This window comes from Sebastes fasciatus, chromosome 18 (genome assembly GCF_043250625.1).
Source record: "Sebastes fasciatus isolate fSebFas1 chromosome 18, fSebFas1.pri, whole genome shotgun sequence".
Classification (NCBI taxonomy): Eukaryota; Metazoa; Chordata; class Actinopteri; order Perciformes; family Sebastidae; genus Sebastes; species Sebastes fasciatus.
Genome location: NC_133812.1, coordinates 28,901,190 through 28,922,344, shown reverse-complemented (window position 1 = coordinate 28,922,344; position 21,155 = coordinate 28,901,190). Strand labels below are relative to the sequence as shown.

At 39.5% G+C, this 21,155-nt stretch overlaps 1 protein-coding gene across 5 annotated transcripts; it reads right to left on the bottom strand.

Moving 5' to 3' along the window:
• Positions 1-4,678: 4,678 nt before the first annotated feature.
• Positions 4,679-20,106, bottom strand: LOC141756102 (bifunctional protein GlmU-like). 5 transcript variants are annotated; one of them, XM_074615597.1, is made up of 4 exons: positions 19,953-20,106; positions 17,344-17,535; positions 16,242-16,507; positions 4,679-4,697 (listed from the first exon to the last, which is right to left on the bottom strand). In XM_074615597.1, exons 1-3 carry the CDS (start codon positions 20,067-20,069, stop codon positions 16,256-16,258), a joined length of 561 nt encoding a protein of 186 aa, XP_074471698.1. In that variant the 5' UTR covers positions 20,070-20,106; the 3' UTR covers positions 4,679-4,697; positions 16,242-16,255. The 5 variants fall into 5 exon arrangements, 3 of the variants coding, with proteins under 3 accessions (XP_074471698.1, XP_074471697.1, XP_074471696.1); XR_012591399.1 differs by lacking the exon at positions 4,679-4,697 and adding an exon at positions 13,909-15,233 and having other exon boundaries at positions 15,287-16,507; XR_012591400.1 differs by lacking the exon at positions 4,679-4,697 and adding an exon at positions 13,909-15,601 and having other exon boundaries at positions 15,656-16,507.
• Between the last annotated feature and the right edge of the window lie 1,049 nt (positions 20,107-21,155).

Here is a 21,155-nt window from a genome sequence, read left to right as displayed (position 1 = left end):
ATGTATGTGTTACCTGTTTATGTGTCCTTGTCCTCATTTGTTTGTTTTGTTGTGTTTTTAGCTTGACAGCCCTTTTCATCGCTACTTTTAATATTGACTGATGTGTTTTTTATTATTGTAAAGCACTTTGTGATTTTGTATCTGTGAAAGGTGCTATACAAATAAACTTTACTTACTTACTTACTTACTTACTGTTGTACCATTAAATATTCTATCATTAGATTATTATTCCTCCTGCATTAATGTAAAAGCAGGATTTTACTGTTGTAGTTGGTTGAGATGGGCTCATTTTGAAATATTGACTAATGATTATTTTCATTATGGATTAATCTGCTGATTATTTTCTCCATGAATCGATTGATTGTTTGGTTTGTAAAAATAATAGTGAGAAATGGTGTCACAATGACCCAGAGGTCAAAGTGACACCTTCACTATGTTTGTTTAGTCAAACCAACAGTCCAAACCTCAACATTATTACTAATACATTATTAACATGATTAAAAGGAAAAGCAGCAAAGCTTCACAATTGTGAAGCTGGAAGCATGAAATGTTTTTGCATGAAAAATAGTTTCTAGTTTCTGTCAATCGACTAATTGATTAATTGACTAATCGTCTCAGATGTGCTTGTACAAACTGTTAGTTTTATTTATAGCAAAGCTATAAACTCTCCATAAGTTTTGTGTGCAATATATATATATATATATATATAAATCAAGAGTTTTATTTATTTTTATTTTATTTATTTATTTATGTTTAAAGAAAATACAAATGTTTTTGTATGAAAAATAGATCCAAGTTCAATTCTATCAATCGACCAATTGATTAATCGACTAATCGTTTATTTAAATTATAATAAAAAAATTATAATTTCGATATTTATATTTATTTGTGTTTAAATAAAATACAAAGAAATGAAAACAAATTTTTAAGGAAAACCCCAAATAAACAAGGTAATTCATCATTGATTTGATAAAATTATTAGATTATTATTATTATTATTAATAATAATAATAATAATAATAATAATAACAAAATTAACATAAATAATACACAATAAATAGAATGACAATTTTTTTTTTAAATGTTTTTGAAATAATAGCAAGCTCTTCATAAGAATGATAATTATTTTTGATTTTTTTTTTGACGATAAAGATTTAAATTTAAAAGTCACCAGGTGTGTGAGCCGTGTGAGCCTTGCAGACTCGTGTCCACGTTCCCTTTGATTGTATCGTGGTTGGATCTCCATCATCCACAGTCTGATGTTACATAATGCTCCTTAAATGGGGACTCTCTGAACAGATGCCCTCTCGCTTCCCAACCCTGCAGCAGCACATTTAAGGTGAATTAGATTCATGCAGGGCGGAGGATGGATGGATGGATGGATGGATGGGGGGGGGGAGAGGGCCATTAGCCTCCCCTCTTCAGGCAGGGCGGGTCTGACATCAACACTGCAGTATTATTACTGCAAAGAGCTGCTGATGGAAAACACTTGGCCTGCTCCAACGGGCCATTTCCATAAACATTTACGCTGGAGGTGCAGGTAATAGGACGGAGCATCATTTCAGTGTTGGTGAAGGGAAACAGAGCAGATGAAGGATGCAAATCCCAGATGTGAGAGGAGAGAGCTGTTACAGCTCAGGAATGTGACACATTTTCACAGCTGCATGAGGATGCATTCACTGAATTCATGTAAAACATACACACTGATTCTTTGCTCCGGCTTCCTACTGACTCATTTCCATAAAGACCTCGCTGTTACAGAAAGTGGAAATTGATTTTCACCGAAAACATCAACAGTTTTCTTTCTTGTGAACAGGATGAAACCAAATCAAATCATGCAGGTTTTTCTCAGTTTGTATGTGAGCTGATTGATTTCCTCCAACATGCAGAGAGGTAACTTAAAGAGAGAGAGCGCCCTCATCTGGTGGCTCATCACCAGTATAACCAGTATGAAGCTTCCAGCCTCCCAGTGTGTGTGTGTGTGTGTGTGTGTGTGTGTGTTTGCTTTTATCATTTCCAATGCGTCTTATTCCAGCTGTTTCATAAGTAAAGCTACTAACATAAACTATAGAAGTATTTGAATATTATATACACTGTAATACCTACCACATGTATATAAAGCAACCTGTTATATGAATTCATTTCCATATATATCCCAGTACTCTGCACCATTGCACTATTAATAATAACCAGTAATAATAACTTTATCTCTACAGCACTTTTTAAAAACAGAGATACAAAGTGCTGTACATACATAAAACAGGACAAAGCAACCAACAGACATGGTACTACGGGGGAAATTATGAATATGAATACAAAAACAATAAAAACAATTTAAAAAGACAATGAAATAACTGAAAAACAAAAATAAACAAATACAAAAGCATCAGAATCAGGAATGACAAGCAGCCGTGTAAAAGTGTGTTTTGAGGAGTGATTTAAAATGAGGCACCGTTTATCTCCTCTATATCTTATAAAGTTTATTTATTCTATATTGTCTCACTGTTTTTTTATATATTTTTATATCTGTATATAGTAGATAAATGTTTATGTTTACTTTGTCCAGCTTTGTTTGTCTTTGTTTTAGCTGTATGTCTATTCAAGTATTGACAGCAACAAAAAAACATAAGTGTTCACGTATTTGGCCAATAAAGCTGATTCTGATTCTGAATCTCGACGTGTTAAACATCAGTTTAGAGCATGAAAACAAATAAAAATAATAATAATAAAAAAGAAAACACCTCACATCTGGATGAATTCAGTGTCTTCTGCACTCAAACCATGACGTAAACTCATTCTGACCAACGGACACTTAATAAATCATATTCTGTGATTAGATTAGATGTTGTTCCCGTCTCCTATTGTTCTAGAAAATTTGACTGAAAAAATGGTTATGTACAGTATTTGTTTGCTTTTGCTTTTAATTTCATGTTTTGTTTTATTTTGTTTTTCGGCAGCTGCTTTATAACTTTATATTTTTGTGTTTCGGTCTTACACTAACTAATACTTTCACTGTTGATTTATCTGCTGATCATTCTCTGGATTAACGGGTTGGTCCTTAAAATTTAAAATATGAAAGTGGTATAATGTTGCTTGCTTTTGTCACTGCAAGACTGAAGATATTATCACATAAGATAAAGAAAAGCAAACAGCAGGAACCAGAGAATAATTGCCATTTTTGCTTAAAGTGATTTGTAGTGCTGATTATTTGTTTGTTTAGCGACTAAGATGAGATATAAGATATTCCTTTATTAGTTAATAGTGCAGAAACAAGAAGAAGCAGTAAAAAACTAATTGATTAACCAACTTATTGTTTCATTTCTAAAGTGTTTCATACAGACAACCTTTTTTTTTTTTTTTTTTTTTTGTTTAAATACTTTATTATAACCGAGAATCAGTCAGTATTAGACATGTTAAATAGCCAACAAATAAAACATGTATTCATAAAAATCTGTCAAAGCACATCTGATTCTTTCCAGGTGTTCACATCTGGATGCCACCTCCTCACAGTTTGACTGAATATTACATTATTTTAGCTGCTATAATAAATCAATACCTGTTGTGAGCAATTAAACCCAGAATCTTTAGCTCTCATAGTTTTTATACTGCAAGTATACTCGTATATACTTGTAGCTCACTGTATAGTTTATGAAAGTACACTTTAACATATACTCTCAGTAAACTAGAGGTTTAATAGTTTTTATACTGCTAGTATACTTGTATATATTTGTGACCACTTTATAGCAGAGATTGGGACTTGAGTCTGCGACTTGGACTTGAGTCGCACACAGTGACTTGAGACTCGTCTTATTATTATATTATTATTATCGTGAACGGAGAATCCAAAACCGCAGAAAATTCACATCTGTTTACAAACTCTCACACACTTTAACAAAGTAAGCACAACTACAAGCCAGGTTCACCTCTCTGTAGGCCTCGAAGGCAAGAATACTTCATTATACTTTTCTTAAGTACATCTCGATCAAAAGATTAAGTATAAGCCTTTAAGCCAAATATATTTAGACCTTTCTGTATACTCAGGATGAGCCAAGTTTACTTTTGTTAAGTATATCTCTGATAAGTAGTAAACTGAAAGTATACTCTTTTATTTTAAGTTAAAAAGAAGTATACTAATAGCACACTTGAATAAACTTCTTTTGTTAAGAGCACACAGACATTAAATCTGAACCAAAGATAAAAAAGGTTCTGAGGATGAATTTGGCTCAAAGACGCTGCAGCTCTCGCTTAAGTATTCAAACAACATTTAATCTCATTTAATCTGCGATCCAGGAGTTGATTGGTGTCGACGGCCACACACCCGGATCTCCAGCAGCCGCAGCAGCACGGGGACGGTTTCACACACCAGATATGAATCACCTGATTAATAAGAAGTTTCATAAAAGAGCTCGTCGAAGGAGAAAAGAAGGGATCTCTTTTCCCGCCGTGTCAGTCCAATTCAAACTGTACCGTAGCTTCATGCTAACAAAGCGGCCGGCTTTGATTAGCCGATCCCTTTAGCCTGCACATGAAAAGCTCAGCAGGACTCCTCACGGTATAATGCAGCAATTTGTGTCTCCAAGGTTGTGATGTGTCCTCGGCGGCTCGCAGAATGTCTTCACATCTGAGCCTCTTTGAGTCGCTTTCTGCCCATTGTGCTGCCGGAAGAAAGAGACGCCGGGGTTCGGGTTTCATCCCTCCTGTGAAACACACAGTTTACTTCTCCTTCATCCCTCCTGTGAAACACACAGTTTACTTCTCGTTCATCCCTCCTGTGAAACACACAGTTTACTTCTCCTTCATCCCTCCTGTGAAACACACAGTTTACTTCTCCTTCATCCCTCCTGTGAAACACACAGTTTACTTCTCGTTCATCCCTCCTGTGAAACACACAGTTTACTTCTCCTTCATCCCTCCTGTGAAACACACAGTTTACTTCTCCTTCATCCCTCCTGTGAAACACACAGTTTACTTCTCCTTCATCCCTCCTGTGAAACACACAGTTTACCTCTCCTTCATCCCTCCTGTGAAACACACAGTTTACTTCTCCTTCATCCCTCCTGTGAAACACACAGTTTACTTCTCGTTCATCCCTCCTGTGAAACACACAGTTTACTTCTCCTTCATCCCTCCTGTGAAACACACAGTTTACTTCTCCTTCATCCCTCCTGTGAAACACACAGTTTACCTCTCCTTCATCCCTCCTGTGAAACACACAGTTTACTTCTCCTTCATCCCTCCTGTGAAACACACAGTTTACCTCTCCTTCATCCCTCCTGTGAAACACACAGTTTACTTCTCCTTCATCCCTCCTGTGAAACACACAGTTTACTTCTCGTTCATCCCTCCTGTGAAACACACAGTTTACTTCTCGTTCATCCCTCCTGTGAAACACACAGTTTACTTCTCCTTCATCCCTCCTGTGAAACACACAGTTTACTTCTCCTTCATCCCTCCTGTGAAACACACAGTTTTCCTCTCCTTCATCCCTCCTGTGAAACACACAGTTTACCTCTCCTTCATCCCTCCTGTGAAACACACAGTTTACTTCTCCTTCATCCCTCCTGTGAAACACAGTTTACTTCTCGTTCATCCCTCCTGTGAAACACACAGTTTACTTCTGCTTCATCCCTCCTGTGAAACACACAGTTTACCTCTCCTTCATCCCTCCTGTGAAACACACAGTTTACTTCTCCTTCATCCCTCCTGTGAAACACACAGTTTACTTCTCCTTCATCCCTCCTGTGAAACACACAGTTTACTTCTCCTTCATCCCTCCTGTGAAACACACAGTTTACTTCTCCTTCATTCCTCCTGTGAAACACACAGTTTACTTCTCGTTCATCCCTCCTTTTAGCTGAGCTTTTACACAACACTGTGATGTTGCTCTGTGGGAATGATTTCAGGTGCCATGTAGGGGGACGCTGGGACTGGTGCCATTTTGTTTTTGTTTGTTTGGGAGGAAAAACTTTGAATCCTTCACTATCTAATTAGCTAAGTGGAAAAATACGTCCCTAAAACAACGTGTCACTCATAGTCACAAAGCCACAGTGAGTTATATGGAAAGCTGCGGCGGTCGCTCCTGAGCTTGGCGAGCTGCGGTGGCCGTTTAAAAGTGCGGCCAAGGAAACGGTCGTGGTTAAGTTTAGGCAACAAAACCACTTAGTTAGGTTTAGAAAAAACCTGATGGTTGGTCTTAAAATAAATATGTAATCGAAATAAAATATGTAGGTAAACAACGTAACGTTAGTACAGAAAACACGTCACAAAACGTCACTGATGAACTTCCAAATAACTCAACAACGAACAGCGGTCTCCTGGTTGAAGGTCCTGTGTTAAGCGGTCTTCCTCACTTTTTATTCTACGTCACTAGCTCTGAGCGTAGCATATTCACGCGAGTAGTCAGTACAGACTACATGTGCGTACTAATGATACGTCAAAAGCAAGAACGGCGTTCTTATTGCATGCAAAATTACTTACAAATTGCTGTGCCATTCATACGCCATTTGGTGAGACGGGGCTGGTTGGAGACCAGCTGGTGAACATAGGTGGAAAAATACGTCTCTAAAACATCCTGTCATTCGTCGTATCAAAGCCACAGTGAATTAACACCAACTCTGCAGCTCTTTGCAAGTCATTGATTTGGTTTTATGGCCAACAGCTTTACTGTTTTGGTTCAGTCTCACGGCTCTCATCAGCGTCGTTTCCACCACCATGTCTCCTACAAAATTACATTCCCAACTAAACTGCATTCTCAATTATGTTTCAAGGGAAACATATTTTCTCCCGGATTATAGTCGCAGTTGTAAACAGTTTAAACGTTAACGGCAAATTCACACCAGAGCAGTGGCGAAGTGCGGCCTGCTGCTCCTGAGCTCAGTGAGCTGCCAGATGAAAAGTTGGGTAAAGTTGAATTTTCAGCGGGGAATTGCAGCCAATCAGTAAACAGATCTTGTTACTCCTACATTACAAAGAATGTCTTCCCACCTGAAACACATTAATACGCCGCCCGGCTGCAGAAAAATGAAATTATTGCGGCGAGCTGCCTGGTGTGAATTTAATGGTTTTTGTTTGCGTTTGGCGTTGTGCACCTGGAATGCTCAGAGGTCAGAAGTTGGAAATTTCAACTGGGAAAACTCCTATCTCTGAGTTGTCTGGAACGCTGCATTGGTGTTGCATGTTAGCATGCTAACAAAGTCCAGCTGAGGCTGATGGGAACGTCATTAGTTTTGCAGGAATTTGGTCATAAATCAAAGTACTGGACACATTAAAATGTTGACCTGATGATGGCGCTAGAGTCATGAATAAAGTGGAGGATAACTAGTGATTAGCCTGTAATTCATCTTGAGGGGAAAATTAATGTATGTACCAAATTTCATGGCGAACCATCCGGTAGTTTTGAGATATTTCACTCCGAAACCAAAAATATCAACCTCATGGTGGCGCTAGAGGAGAAGTCAGGGAACAAGTCATTAAAATTCACCCTCTGTACCAAATTTAAAGGCAATTAGTTATCAAGATATTTCACTAAAAATCCCATATGTCAACCTCAGGGTGGCGCTAGAGAAGGTCAAGAGATCACTAAAGTCTGGAGATTTCATCCATCTGTACTAAATGTTAAGATAATCCATCCAATAGTTGTCGAGATATTCCAGTCAGTCCCGAACACCCGTCAATCAAACACAACCTTTCATGTTTTTAATTTCCAGGCTCATTTACTTTTTAATTTATTTATTTCTCTGTTTGTTTACTCGTGTTTTAAACTGAGTAAAAACATCCTTGATCTCCATTATGGAAGCTGGAGGTCGTGTTGACGGAGCGGCAGCAGCAGGTTTTCAGTCAGTAATAGGATCAGTTGTGGATGTGCTAATTGAAAAGGCAGCGCCGCTCTGCAGCTCTGATGAAGTGAAACACTCTTGGCAGAGGTAAAGCGCTTTAATTGAGCTAAATTTGTCTCAATGAAGGCGCTCACTTAAAAAGCGAGAGCCGGCCCGATGCAGCGACGAGGGGTCCTTACCTGCACATTAGAGGAGAAGGCATTTTAATAACAACACACTCCCTCCTCTTCCTCCTCCTCCTCCTCCCCCCCGTTAGCATCTCACTGGAGTGGGACTCAATTATTGTTAATGGAAGTTCACCACACATTGTGAAACGGGAGCTGTTGTCTGCTGCAGACGGGCCGATCTGTACGCTGAGTCTCAGTTACACAAACATTTCTCAAATGTAGAAATAATCTTGTTGTTATCTTTCTCAGCATCAGCGGTGGAAAGTAACTAAGTAAACCAAGATGGCATCAACCAAAAACCAAGATGATGATGACCAAAAACCAAGATGATGATGACCAAAAACCAAGATGGTGACGGCCAAAAGCCAAGATGATGATGACCAAAAACCAAGATGGTGATGACCAAAAACCAAGATGGTGACGGCCAAAAACCAAGATGATGATGACCAAAAACCAAGATGGTGACGACCAAAAACCAAGATGATGATGACCAAAAACCAAGATGGTGACGACCAAAAACCAAGATGATGATGACCAAAAACCAAGATGGCGAAGGCCAAAAACCAAGATGGCGAAGGCCAAAAACCAAGATGGTGACGGCCAAAAACCAAGATGGCGAAGGCCAAAAACCAAGATGGCGAAGGCCAAAAACCAAGATGGCGAAGGCCAAAAACCAAGATGGTGACAACCAAAAACCAAGATGATGATGACCAAAAACCAAGATGATGATGACCAAAAACCAAGATGATGACGGCCAAAAACCAAGATGATGATGACCAAAAACCAAGATGGTGACGACCAAAAACCAAGATGATGATGACCAAAAACCAAGATGGCGAAGGCCAAAAACCAAGATGGCGACGGCCAAAAACCAAGATGGTGACGGCCAAAAACCAAGATGGCGAAGGCCAAAAACCAAGATGGCGAAGGCCAAAAACCAAGATGGCGAAGGCCAAAAACCAAGATGATGATGACCAAAAACCAAGATGGCGAAGGCCAAAAACCAAGATGGCGAAGGCCAAAAACCAAGATGGCGAAGGCCAAAAACCAAGATGGCGAAGGCCAAAAACCAAGATGGTGACAACCAAAAACCAAGATGGTGACGGCCAAAAACCAAGATGGCGAAGGCCAAAAACCAAGATGGTGACGGCCAAAAACCAAGATGGCGAAGGCCAAAAACCAAGATGGCGAAGGCCAAAAACCAAGATGGCGAAGGCCAAAAACCAAGATGATGATGACCAAAAACCAAGATGATGATGACCAAAAACCAAGATGATGATGACCAAAAACCAAGATGGTGACGGCCAAAAACCAAGATGATGATGACCAAAAACCAAGATGGTGACGACCAAAAACCAAGATGATGATGACCAAAAACCAAGATGGCGAAGGCCAAAAACCAAGATGGCGACGGCCAAAAACCAAGATGGTGACGGCCAAAAACCAAGATGGCGAAGGCCAAAAACCAAGATGGCGAAGGCCAAAAACCAAGATGGCGAAGGCCAAAAACCAAGATGGTGATGACCAAAAACCAAGATGGTGACGGCCAAAAACCAAGATGATGATGACCAAAAACCAAGATGGCGAAGGCCAAAAACCAAGATGGCGAAGGCCAAAAACCAAGATGGCGAAGGCCAAAAACCAAGATGGCGAAGGCCAAAAACCAAGATGGCGAAGGCCAAAAACCAAGATGGTGACAACCAAAAACCAAGATGGTGACGGCCAAAAACCAAGATGGCGAAGGCCAAAAACCAAGATGGTGACAACCAAAAACCAAGATGGTGACGGCCAAAAACCAAGATGGCGAAGGCCAAAAACCAAGATGGTGACGGCCAAAAACCAAGATGGCGACGGCCAAAAATGCCAAACTCAAGGCTTCAAAACTGTAGTACATGAACCAATGGGTGACGTCACGGCGACTACACTTCTCATATACAGTCTATGTTATAATGTAAAATGTGCACCATAACAAATTTAGGCGGCGACTCATCCATTCTTCAGATTTTTAGTTTTGTTGCGGATCTTGGATGCATTTCTGAGGATGACATTTATGTTGACTGCATTATAAAGGTACTCAGTGTTTATTTTCTGCAACTCTTCTATTAGAATGTAGCTCTTATAACCGACATTACAGTGATGAACTGTTAAACATCTGAAGAACACAATGTTGAATCCTTATTCTCACAGAGAGCTCCTCATGTTCCTCTCAGGGACTTCTGGTCTCATGCTGCCCCCTGGTGGTGAGCAGCTGCTGCAGCACCTGAGAGCCCCCCCGAGGCTCCCAGGGCCCCTCTGGATGGATGTCCAAAAGGTCACGAGTCCAAATCCAGAGGTGTATGGGAGGGATTTGGTGGATTGTCTTGAAGTGACTTTGTTTGAGCAGAAGCTTAAAACAGATTCACATCAAGCTCCTCTGTGTGAAAGTCAAACTGCAACAAGACTTTTTACACTTTGTGACCAAATTTCTTTATATTTTAACACTTTAGAGTAAGAATACACAACCATCTCATTTAAAATGAAGAAAAATGTAAAAAAAAATGATCACTGTTCTCTGTCTGTCTTTTAAATCTGTTCAAGTTTTAAGTAAATTTCAGAAACTTTGTCAAAATAAAATGTCAGACAGTTGATTATGTTTTTTTTTTTAATGAATGAATTTGCGTCTTCTGACATGGTGTTTTTATCAGTTGTCAATAATATATGATGGATGTATATATATATATTTAATGGATTCCTCCGAATCATTTGATTTGTAAAGAAATGATCACGCTTAGAAAACTGTAAATATGGCGATTACTCCTGCGTCTTTGTATTTATTTTGTTGTTGTTGTTTGAACTATACTCCGACACTTTACACTTTATATTTTTATATGTGAGATGTTTTGAACACTAATATCTAAAATGTACTGGTGATTTTTGTCATGGTAATATTTTTACCTATTGTATGTCCTTTGGGTGTTTTTATATAAACCATTATAGGTTTCTACCACATCCTCACACATATTTTACTGTCTTTTTATATGTGTGAAACAAATAAACAAATATATATAATAATAATTATTATTATCAACCAAACAAGATGTGTTTGACAGATTAAACAGAGACTTATATCATACAATCTAGTGTTGAACATCACAATTACACAAAGATTTTCTATAACACGTGGTGTTTGTTGTCTAAACTAAGAGCCAATCAGCTCTTTGATCGGTTGACAGCCAGCCGTTACCCATAATGCCCTGGGTCTTGCAGTCGGTGGAGAGCAGCTGCGGCGCCTGGCTCTAAAAACTGCCCTCGCCTCGAGCTCGTGAGGTTATCGTCGCCTACGTGTGCCACAACAAATTGAATTGCCGTGCATTGTGCGATGATTGCCGCTGATCGATTCTGTGCAGGTCTGGCTCATCACCAACGAGCCTTTTCACTTCGGTCAAGAATTCCAACACGTTCTCACTCACAACTCATCAAATACCGCCGCTTGATCAGCGCCCCTCGGCATCAGAGACTGACGCACGGGATACCCCTCAAGCGTTTTGGACGCGTGTCAATATACGCTCATTACATGAATAGTGTCCTTTCAAAATAAACTAGTTGGAAAGTTAGGAAATGGGTGTGGTTGACGTTAACTTCACTGACTAGTGACTCACGGGACACGAACAGCGGTCTCCTAGTTGAAAGTGTTTGACCCATCCTTCACCCCCCGGGAGTGAGAACAGGTTGAGGATTCGTCTCTATCTTCCACCTCTGAGGAGAAACTTTCTCATTTGGACATATTGTTGTTGTTGTTGTTGTTGTTGGAAGCAGAAGTGAAGTGTGTGAAGACAGTTTGTGTTTATTCTGATTCAGTCTTTGACTCTGTGTGTGATAAAATGTTAAAAACAGCACAATGTTCTCACTGAACTTGTGACAACTTGCGTCCTCAGTGACAGCGGCAGCTCGGATGTTTTGATCTGTGTTATCCGTCCGGCCCTCCGCCTCATGCTGCGACTTTCAAACAGAGCTGCGTGTCATTAGCCCAGGAGCTCTTTGGCTGCCACATGAAAGCCGGCTGATCGGCGGCGGCGGCTCCCCGGGGGGGCGGCTGCTTGCATCCCTGCGCCGGAGGACGTGCATAGGGCTGCGACCGCTGCCGCTGCTTCTTTTGTTTCGCCCGAACGGGAGGCTGTTCAGCAGCCGATTTACAAATGACCCGGGTTGGTCTCGTTTGAAGTGAGGCGGAGAGGGGGCGGCTTACCAACAGCACATTCCCGGCGCCGCTCACACGCCTCATTACTCACACGGATAATACGGACCAAAGGCGGTGGGGAGGAGAAGTCACTAATGAGGAAAAGAGCTGATACTAAACGGAGGAATTACCAGCCTCCTCACCAGCGGAGGATTAAACTCCTCGTCTGTCGCTCAGAGAGGAGACTCACCTGAGCGGAGCAGGAAGACACCTGCCAGGGCCAGGTAACGCTAGTGGGCCGGTTTTATAACGTTAGTGGGCCGGTTTTATAACGCTAGTTGGCTGGTTTTAGGTTTTATAACACTAGTGGGCTGTTTTTTTAACGCTAGTGGGCTGGTTTTATAACGATAGTTGGCTGGTTTTAGGTTTTATAACGCTAGTGGGCCGGTTTTATAACGCTAGTGGGCCGGTTTTATAACTGTCGTATCTTTTCTGCGACAGTGCTGTTGAAGTGATGATGAAGGATGCTCCGAGGACACTGTTCTTGCTGGTATAATAGAATTTATTACAAACAAGCCACACATGTCATGACGGACGTCTAGAGCGTCCGGAGGTCTCAAGTCGAATCTGAAAGTCCTGCACTTCGGGGCTCTCGTACCTCCTTATATTGGGTTCATTTCAGGCAACTTGCTGAGCTAAGCGTATGCTTAGGTATGTGACCTTTGACCTACATGTTTATCTTTCAGCCCCTGGATCCACCGCATGACCCCAGGTCTCCCCGTCCGCTTCCTGCACATATGTTTACAACTAGGGGCCTCTCTGTCCGGTGCAAGACCTGAAAATATACCACATATTGCTAGTGGGCTGTTTTTTTAACGCTAGTGGGCTGGTTTTATAACGCTAGTGGGCTGGTTTTAGGTTTTATAACGCTAGTGGGCCGGTTTTATAACGCTAGTGGGCCGGTTTTATAACTGTCGTATCTTTTCTGCGACAGTGCTGTTGAAGTGATGATGAAGGATGCTCCGAGGACACTGTTCTTGCTGGTATAATAGAATTTATTACAAACAAGCCACACATGTCATGACGGACGTCTAGAGCGTCCGGAGGTCTCAAGTCGAATCTGAAAGTCCTGCACTTCGGGGCTCTCGTACCTCCTTATATTGGGTTCATTTCAGGCAACTTGCTGAGCTAAGCGTATGCTTAGGTATGTGACCTTTGACCTACATGTTTATCTTTCAGCCCCTGGATCCACCGCATGACCCCAGGTCTCCCCGTCCGCTTCCTGCACATATGTTTACAACTAGGGGCCTCTCTGTCCGGTGCAAGACCTGAAAATATACCACATATTGCTAGTGGGCTGTTTTTTTAACGCTAGTGGGCTGGTTTTAGGTTTTATAACGCTAGTGGGCCGGTTTTATAATGCTAGTGGGCTGGTTTTCGGTTTTATAACGCTAGTGGGCCTGTTTTATAACGATAGTTGGCTGGTTTTAGGTTTTATAACGCTAGTGGGCCGGTTTTATAACGCTAGTGTGCCGGTTTTATAACGCTAGTGGGCCGGTTTTATAACGCTAGTGGGCCGGTTTTATAACTCTAGTTGGCTGGTTTTAGGTTTTATAACGCTAGTGGGCCAGTTTTACAACACTCACTCAAAGGTACGGTGAAAAGCGGCAGACGTGATATACTGATAATAGTAAAAATACTTGATACAGCAAACAAACGTGATAAAACTTGGTGTCTGTGTAACAACCTGTGGATTCATACTGTCTTTATTGGTAGAGTCACATTTTGGATTATCTTCTTAAACAAAAATCTACAACTTTTAATGTTTTCCATTTCTAAAAATAAACCAACGTTGAGCTGCAGTGTGAACGCAGCCACAGCGGTTTTCAACTGTACAGCTGTGCAGAGATTAAAGTCAACTCTTTGTTGAGCAAGAGTCTCACAGTAAAATGTAATTGGAGCCTTACAGCAGGACGCCGACTGCAAGCGTCGCCGTGAAACATTAAAACACAACTAACATCACCGCTAACTAGTTATTCAGAGACATTTCAAACAAGCAAAACTCATATTTTGTGTAGTGTACGTAAGCTCAGGAAAAACAACCCTGTGGATGTGTAATCAGCTCGGCCACATGAAGATGCCATCTAAAGACGGAGGAAAAGAATTGAGAATGATCTTTAGATCAAAAGCGATATTTCAAATCCACAACATCCGCTCTGGGCTGCTGCGTCGCCGTCCAATTTGTCAGCAACGAGAACGGAGCTGCTTTAGTTGGATGCAGAAAACGGCCTCCCAGGGGGCACCGGGGCAGACCACCAACGCTTCTCGGCCACCATGCTGCTTCGACACAAGCAAAACAAAAGCACAAAGCTGCAGCAGGGACGCTTTGTAGCTTCGGCTTTAATGTGGCGGCAGGCCGGCTGCCCCGCTGACGCGCCGCCTCGTCCTCCTGAAGGCAACACAAATGCTGCAAAGACCCGAAAAGTATTCAGTTTTCCATCCTGACTGGGACAAACTGGTGTTTTTTACATTTCTGTTATTATTTAACAACAAATGAAACTTTCTTTAAACTCCTGCTGGATATTTTACGATCATCCCTTCAGTTTTAGGAAGCTTTAGTCTTTTATTTTTATTATGATTATTTTGTCAAAGTTGCCTTATTAAGTAGATTTATATCAGCCTGTTTGTACGCACATTATCAATTTGCTCACAAAAAACCCCGGACCATCCTTTCCGGAAAAATGGCTGCATAGGTCGTCTGTGCAAGCAGTTTATTACCACCCATATTTACGTTTATTGTTAGGCGGAGACCTCTAGTGGCCGTAGTAATTATGACAAGAGCAAAGGAGAAAATCGTAGTATAAAGAGTCTGCGTTGGAAGAGGTCGGATGGGTGGATGGGTAAAAAAAAACACCACTTTCACCAGAACCAGAAGTCAACGTTGATTCTTTCGTCACAGAACTTCCGTACTTAAGTTACAGTTACAACAGTGTTATTTTTACCCAAACCACCATCTTTTCCTAAACCTAAGTAGTTTTGTTGCCTAATCCTAACCAAGTCGGTCTTTTCCTAAACCTAACTAAGTAGTTTTGTTGCCTAAATTTAACCAAGTTGATCTTTTCCTAAACCTAACTCAGTAGTTTTGTTGCCTTATCCTAACCAAGTCAATCGATTCGTCAACCTAAGTAGTTTAGTTCCCTAAACCTAACCAAGTTGATCTTTACCTAAACCTAACTAAGTAGTTTTGTTGCCTAAATTTAACCAAGTTGATCTTTTCCTAAACCTAACTCAGTAGTTTTGTTGCCTTATCCTAACCAAGTCAATCTATTCGTCAACCTAAGTAGTTTTGTTGCCTAAACTTAACCAAGTTGATCTTTTCCTAAACCTAACCAAGTAGTTTTGTTACCTAAACTTAACCAAGTTGATCTTTTCCTAAACCTAACCTAAGTAGTTTTGTTGCCTAAACTTAACCAAGTTGATCTTTTCCTAAACCTAACCAAGTAGTTTTGTTACCTAAACCTAACTAAGTAGGCTGCATTTATTAGGGACTATTTTCTGCGGCGGATTAATCCACATGTGGTGCTGTAGTATTAGTGTCCGCAGGACGGTGTATGTGGGGTTGAGTCAGAATAAACTACATCTGAACTCCCCGAGCCGCCCGCCACACGGCAAACAGAGCCCTTCCTTTCTTCGCGGCGGCGGCCGTGACCGAGCCGAGGTCATGGCTAATCCGTAGAGGAGGGGGGGTTCTCGCTTTGTCTTGTCACAACCGGGGGGGGGGTCAGAGGCTCTGAAAGGCCGCGGCTCAGTTTAACATCTATTAGCAGAAAGCTGCGACCCCCGCGGAGACGCTCCTATTGGCTGCTGGGACTCAGGACGAGCTGCATCCACTGGAGATTCTCTGAGCTGCTTTTATTCATCTGGATGTTGTTTTAACATTAAACACCATCAGTTTGTGAAGGTCTACAATGAATGTAAAGCCAGATTCAGACATTCACACATTAAAACAAGCTCACTACAGTTTATAAAAGGATCTTTTGACAGTTGCCATAGTTACAGTGGATACTCTACGTGAATAAAGACCTGTTTTTACTCCTTCAGCTGTCAGATTTGAGCGGTTGAACGACGAGCTCGGGGAAGCCCGTCCTCTCGTCCATCTCTCTGGTGAACCGCAGGTCGACCGCCTCGCCGACGACCACCTCGGCCGTGGTGAACACCTCCAGGTCTCCCAGCACGTGACCCCCGACCGTCCTGCCCTGCGCGTCCGACAGGCAGATGTGGAGGTGGGCTTCCGGGTTCAGAGTCCCCACCAGAGACACGATCTCGTACTTCCTTTCAAGGTGGATCACCTGAAGGGGAAAGATGGAGGATGACACCGTAAAACCCTGGTTTATTTATAGTCATGACTTTATTTAGAGTGACATGAAACTATATTTATAATAAAATAACTTTATTTATAATAACAAAACTATATTTATAATAAAATAACTTTATTTGTAGTAACATAACTTTATTTATAGTGACATAAAACTTTATTTATAGTGACATAAAACTTTATTTGTAGTAACAACTTTATTTGTAGTAACAACTTTATTTATAGTGACATAACTTTATTTATAGTGACATAACTTTATTTATAGTAACATAACTTTATTTGTAGTAACATAACTTTATTTGTAGTAACATAACTTTATTTATAGTGACATTACTTTATTTATAGTGACATAACTTTATTTAGGAGCCGGAGTTTGAATATTTACATTTTAAGTTATTTTATATTTCTGCTCCACTACCTTTATCTGAGAGTTTTATTTACTTTGAATATTTAATATTTTCAGTGATTTACAATGACCTAAACACACGTTAGATAACAGAGGCATAAGAAGTTGGGATAAAATCACTTGACTGTATTGTGGTTTTATTTCTTACATCTTTCTGCTATATTTGTGTGTGAATTTCTTTTTTTCAACCTTAAACTGTTCTACATAATATTCTTAGTGATTATTATTAAATATTTGAAATTTTTTATAATATTGTGTCATTTTACACATTATTCTGGGTTCCTGTCAGCTTTATATTTTAGAAAGTCAGAAAAAAGACACCATGCATGAGGTTAATGGTTTTAAATAAAGACAGAAAACGTCTGCAACCCAAAGTGAAGCTCCAGAGGGAGAATCTCAGGTACCTCATTAGTATTTGATGCTGTGGCGTTGGCCAGCCGGAGCGTTGCCTTGGTGACGCTGCCCACGCAGGTGATGATGAACGGCGCTCGGAGTCGCCTCTCCTCCACGAACGCCTGCAGAGATCCCAACAGCTCCTGACCCGGACCGAACCGGACCACATGGACCTGCAGGGCCGATCCTCCTCTTGATGAACTCTGGGAGAAAAAACATGGTTTAATTTCTTCATCTTTTACATTTTATATATATATATTTTTTTTCCTGTTGCTATTTACTGTATTATATTTTTATTTCCACCATTCACATAATTTTTAAAAACATGTTTTGGTTCTCTGTTCATTTTGTTAAATAAAATAATTAATAGGTTTATTTAGAAATAGATAAATATAAAAAAAATACTATAATGGTAAGAAAAACCTCTTTAAGATGCAAATAAACTCTCATTTTAGCTTTTTATACTCTACTCACAGTACTATTTTACAAACTGTTAACACCTCTCTGTGCATATACATGTATTTATTTATTACTTCTCTATACATACTAGATATATAGATAGATAGATAATTCTGATTGCATAAAAAGTCAACTTTCTTCATGCAATCAGAACAGTAGGATCTGCATTTGCATTCATCAGAGAGGACGCGTATCTTTGCAAATAAAATAAAGTATTGGCTGCGTTAATCTTTGCATATAAACTATTAATTAGAAATCAATGCAAGCTTTTTGAGAATAGATTTTTAGTATATTGCAATACTCGATATTTTCTTCCAGCCCTAGTAAACACTGAGTCAGTTGTAACAGACAGTAGAAATATGGATCATGTAAACTTAATCCCGGACTATTTTTAATTTAGGTATTGCTTTTAAAAGTTTCCCTGCCACAGCCAACATTTAGCCAGTTATTTGACAGCTGTTAATTTAATTCCCTGGTTCCAGCATAAAGAGCTTTAAAATGATATATTACATGAATAACAACAATAACAACATTTCATATCAGAATAAATGAAACTTTGTGCAGTTTGCATCTGATATAATATCCAGAACTTTGCATTATATTCTGTTATTGGGGCAGATTGTAAATAGATTTCTAAACAGCAAAAACCTGCACTAATTCTCTACCAGGTTTATCCATTAATTTATATTTTCCCACTCTTACTTTACCTCTTAAACTACTTTAAGTACATTTTGCTGATAACACTCTTTTACATCAGTAAGGTTTTAAAAACAGGACTTTTACTTGTAGGGGAGTATTTTCACAGTGTAGTATTAGTACTTTTACTGAAGTAAAAGATCTGAATACTTCTAATCGGTGTGTGTGCAGTGTGTGTGTGTGTGTGTGTGTGTGGTCCATTCAGATCTTTAACAGGATCACTGTGTTTAACCAAACACCAGCGTGACCTCTGACCCCTGCAGGAGGAGCTCACACTGAAAGAGCTCACAGAAGGCCGGCGGAGAGGCGGAGAGGCAGAGAGGCGGAGCGAACGTCACATTACTTTACATTTATTTACTCTAGATGTTGACGAGTCAACGTGTGAACTAGCGGTCGTCTTCAGCTTTAATAATCGCCACATTTGATCATCATTTAGTCTTATTTAATTCAGTTTTTTTAACTAGTTTTCCACTGAAATCTGCTGGAAACTGATATAAAATTCATACAAATATTTCTAAGAAGATATAGTGATTATTTAAATTATTATAATTATTTTAATTGTTGTTTTGTAATTGCTTTTCCCCATGTTGTCCATGTATCTGGTTTTATCTTTTTTATTTTTATTTATATTTTTATGTTATGTTTGGTTACGATTGCCCGGAAGTCTTTGTAGATATTTAAATCAATATCCCCCTCACAAACACTAACCATACACTTCCACACACATCAGTCTTTTTTTTATATATTTATTGTTATTGTAGTTATAATATATATCTTGTACTAATTGTTTGTCATCCATATAATGTAGTCATATTATTACTTTATATTAATCTTGTCTCCAGGTGGAGCCTCTTCCTGAACTATCTTTTGTTATGTTGTGTAGTCTTAAATTGTGCAAAATAAATAAATAAATAAATAAATAAAAACAAATAAATGAAAAACAAACATATAGAAATGTGAAAACATACAGAGGTAACAGAAGATTTTGCTAAGAAAAACAGAAACAGAAAAGGTAGATAAAATGGCTCATAAGACAACAGATTCGTTTTAGTATTATTTTAAGTGTTCTGCTGCAGCTCAGTGAGGCTAAAAAGTTATTTAACAAATAATAAATGATATTTAGTTGGATCTCTTCTTGCTGCAGTTGACTTTTTTATTATTATATTATTATTTTTATTATTATTATATTGTCTTTTATCCAAACACTCACTGACTTCTTAATCTCTAAAAGCATGAGGCTTATTCTTTTTAAATGCAGCACTTTGTGGTGTAAAGATGAGACCTTTTAGTGGAGGGTAAACTTGCAGTTTTTTTTTTGCTTTCTAACTGTCTGGAAGTCACAGGGAAACAAACCCTTATAGACACATTTAGACAAGTGGAAGTCTGACAGGTTATTTCTGTTTCTCTGCTTCAGATTCAGTTCAAAATGTTAGAAAAGTTGAAAAGTAATGAAGTGAAAACTCACCATCCTGCTCGAGTCTGAGGCTCCAGATGGACTCTGAGCACAAACACACTTCAGATAAACATTTACAGTCACACACACATGCAGCAGCAAACTCACAGTCTGGGTGGAACTGAACATGCACAGAAACCAGTAAACACTTCCTGTTGAGGGTCTCAACAGTATTTTATATTTCTGGTCTTTTACTGCCACCTGCTGGAACCTGTAGAGCAAAACAACTGGAGTTATGTGTGTGTACTGTTACATATTCAAATATTCTACATAACAGAAACATGTTTGAGTTGTATTATGACTATAAATATAATAATAATAATAATAATAATAATTATTATTATTAGTAATTTATTTCAGTCCTTAACAATTATTAACAATGTTTCAAAAAGAATGCACATATAAATAGATAAATAAATAAATAGATAAATTAATAAATAAATAGATAAATAAATAAATAAATAAGGTGTTACAACCCGGCTCAAAGGTTGCAACAAAAATGGGAGACCAGACGAGTTTAAAAATAGTAACAGGCATTTATTTAACAAACTAACAATCAATAACTAAATAAACGTGGAAAGTCAGTAATCAGTAATGTAGGCATGTGTGGGTGTGTGAAAATGTCTGCTGCAAACAAAACCAAAACAGGTGTGCCAGCCAAGGAAGAGAGAGCGACATCTGTTGAAAGGTAGAGAGCTTTTATCCCAACCACACCAAGCCCAGGTGTGGCTCATCAACCTGACGACCCTCTCCTGCAAAACAAAGGAGAACCAGCAAAAAGACACAGGACACCTAGTGGAGTGGAGGGGTCGTCACACCCCCATCCATAAAAACGGTGTTCCCACCGGGAATGCCGACAGAGAAAACACTTCTAACAAAATACAATAAACTACATAGCCTAATAATTTCAAAAAATAAACCTTTCATACTGATCAGTTCTGTAGTGTGTCACCCAGGCAGCCAACCAATCACCACACTGCAACCCAGCAACTCCAACACCTGGAGAAGCATTTAAGAATTTACAGCATAGAGAGATTAGACAGTAATGGTACATCACCAGATATAAAATCAAGATGTTCTTTGGAGGGTTGGTCTATACATGGAAATCCAAAACTACGTGGTTAACATACAGATCTTCAAACAATGTGCAAGTATCGGACAAAGTGACGTGCAAAATCCCAGCTACCAAAACACACAGAACGGATATAAGCGCTA

Excerpts from the sequence above, each read along its gene's own strand:
- LOC141756102 (XM_074615597.1), bottom strand. The coding sequence starts at position 20,069 with ATGTTCAGTTCCACCCAGACTGTGAGTTTGCTGCTGCATGTGTGTGTG. Across the intron at positions 17,536-19,952 it reads CCTCAGACTCGAGCAGGATG|AGTTCATCAAGAGGAGGATC; the intron begins GTGAGTTTTCAC and ends TTTTTCTCCCAG. Across the intron at positions 16,508-17,343 it reads CAGCATCAAATACTAATGAG|GTGATCCACCTTGAAAGGAA; the intron begins GTACCTGAGATT and ends TTTCCCCTTCAG.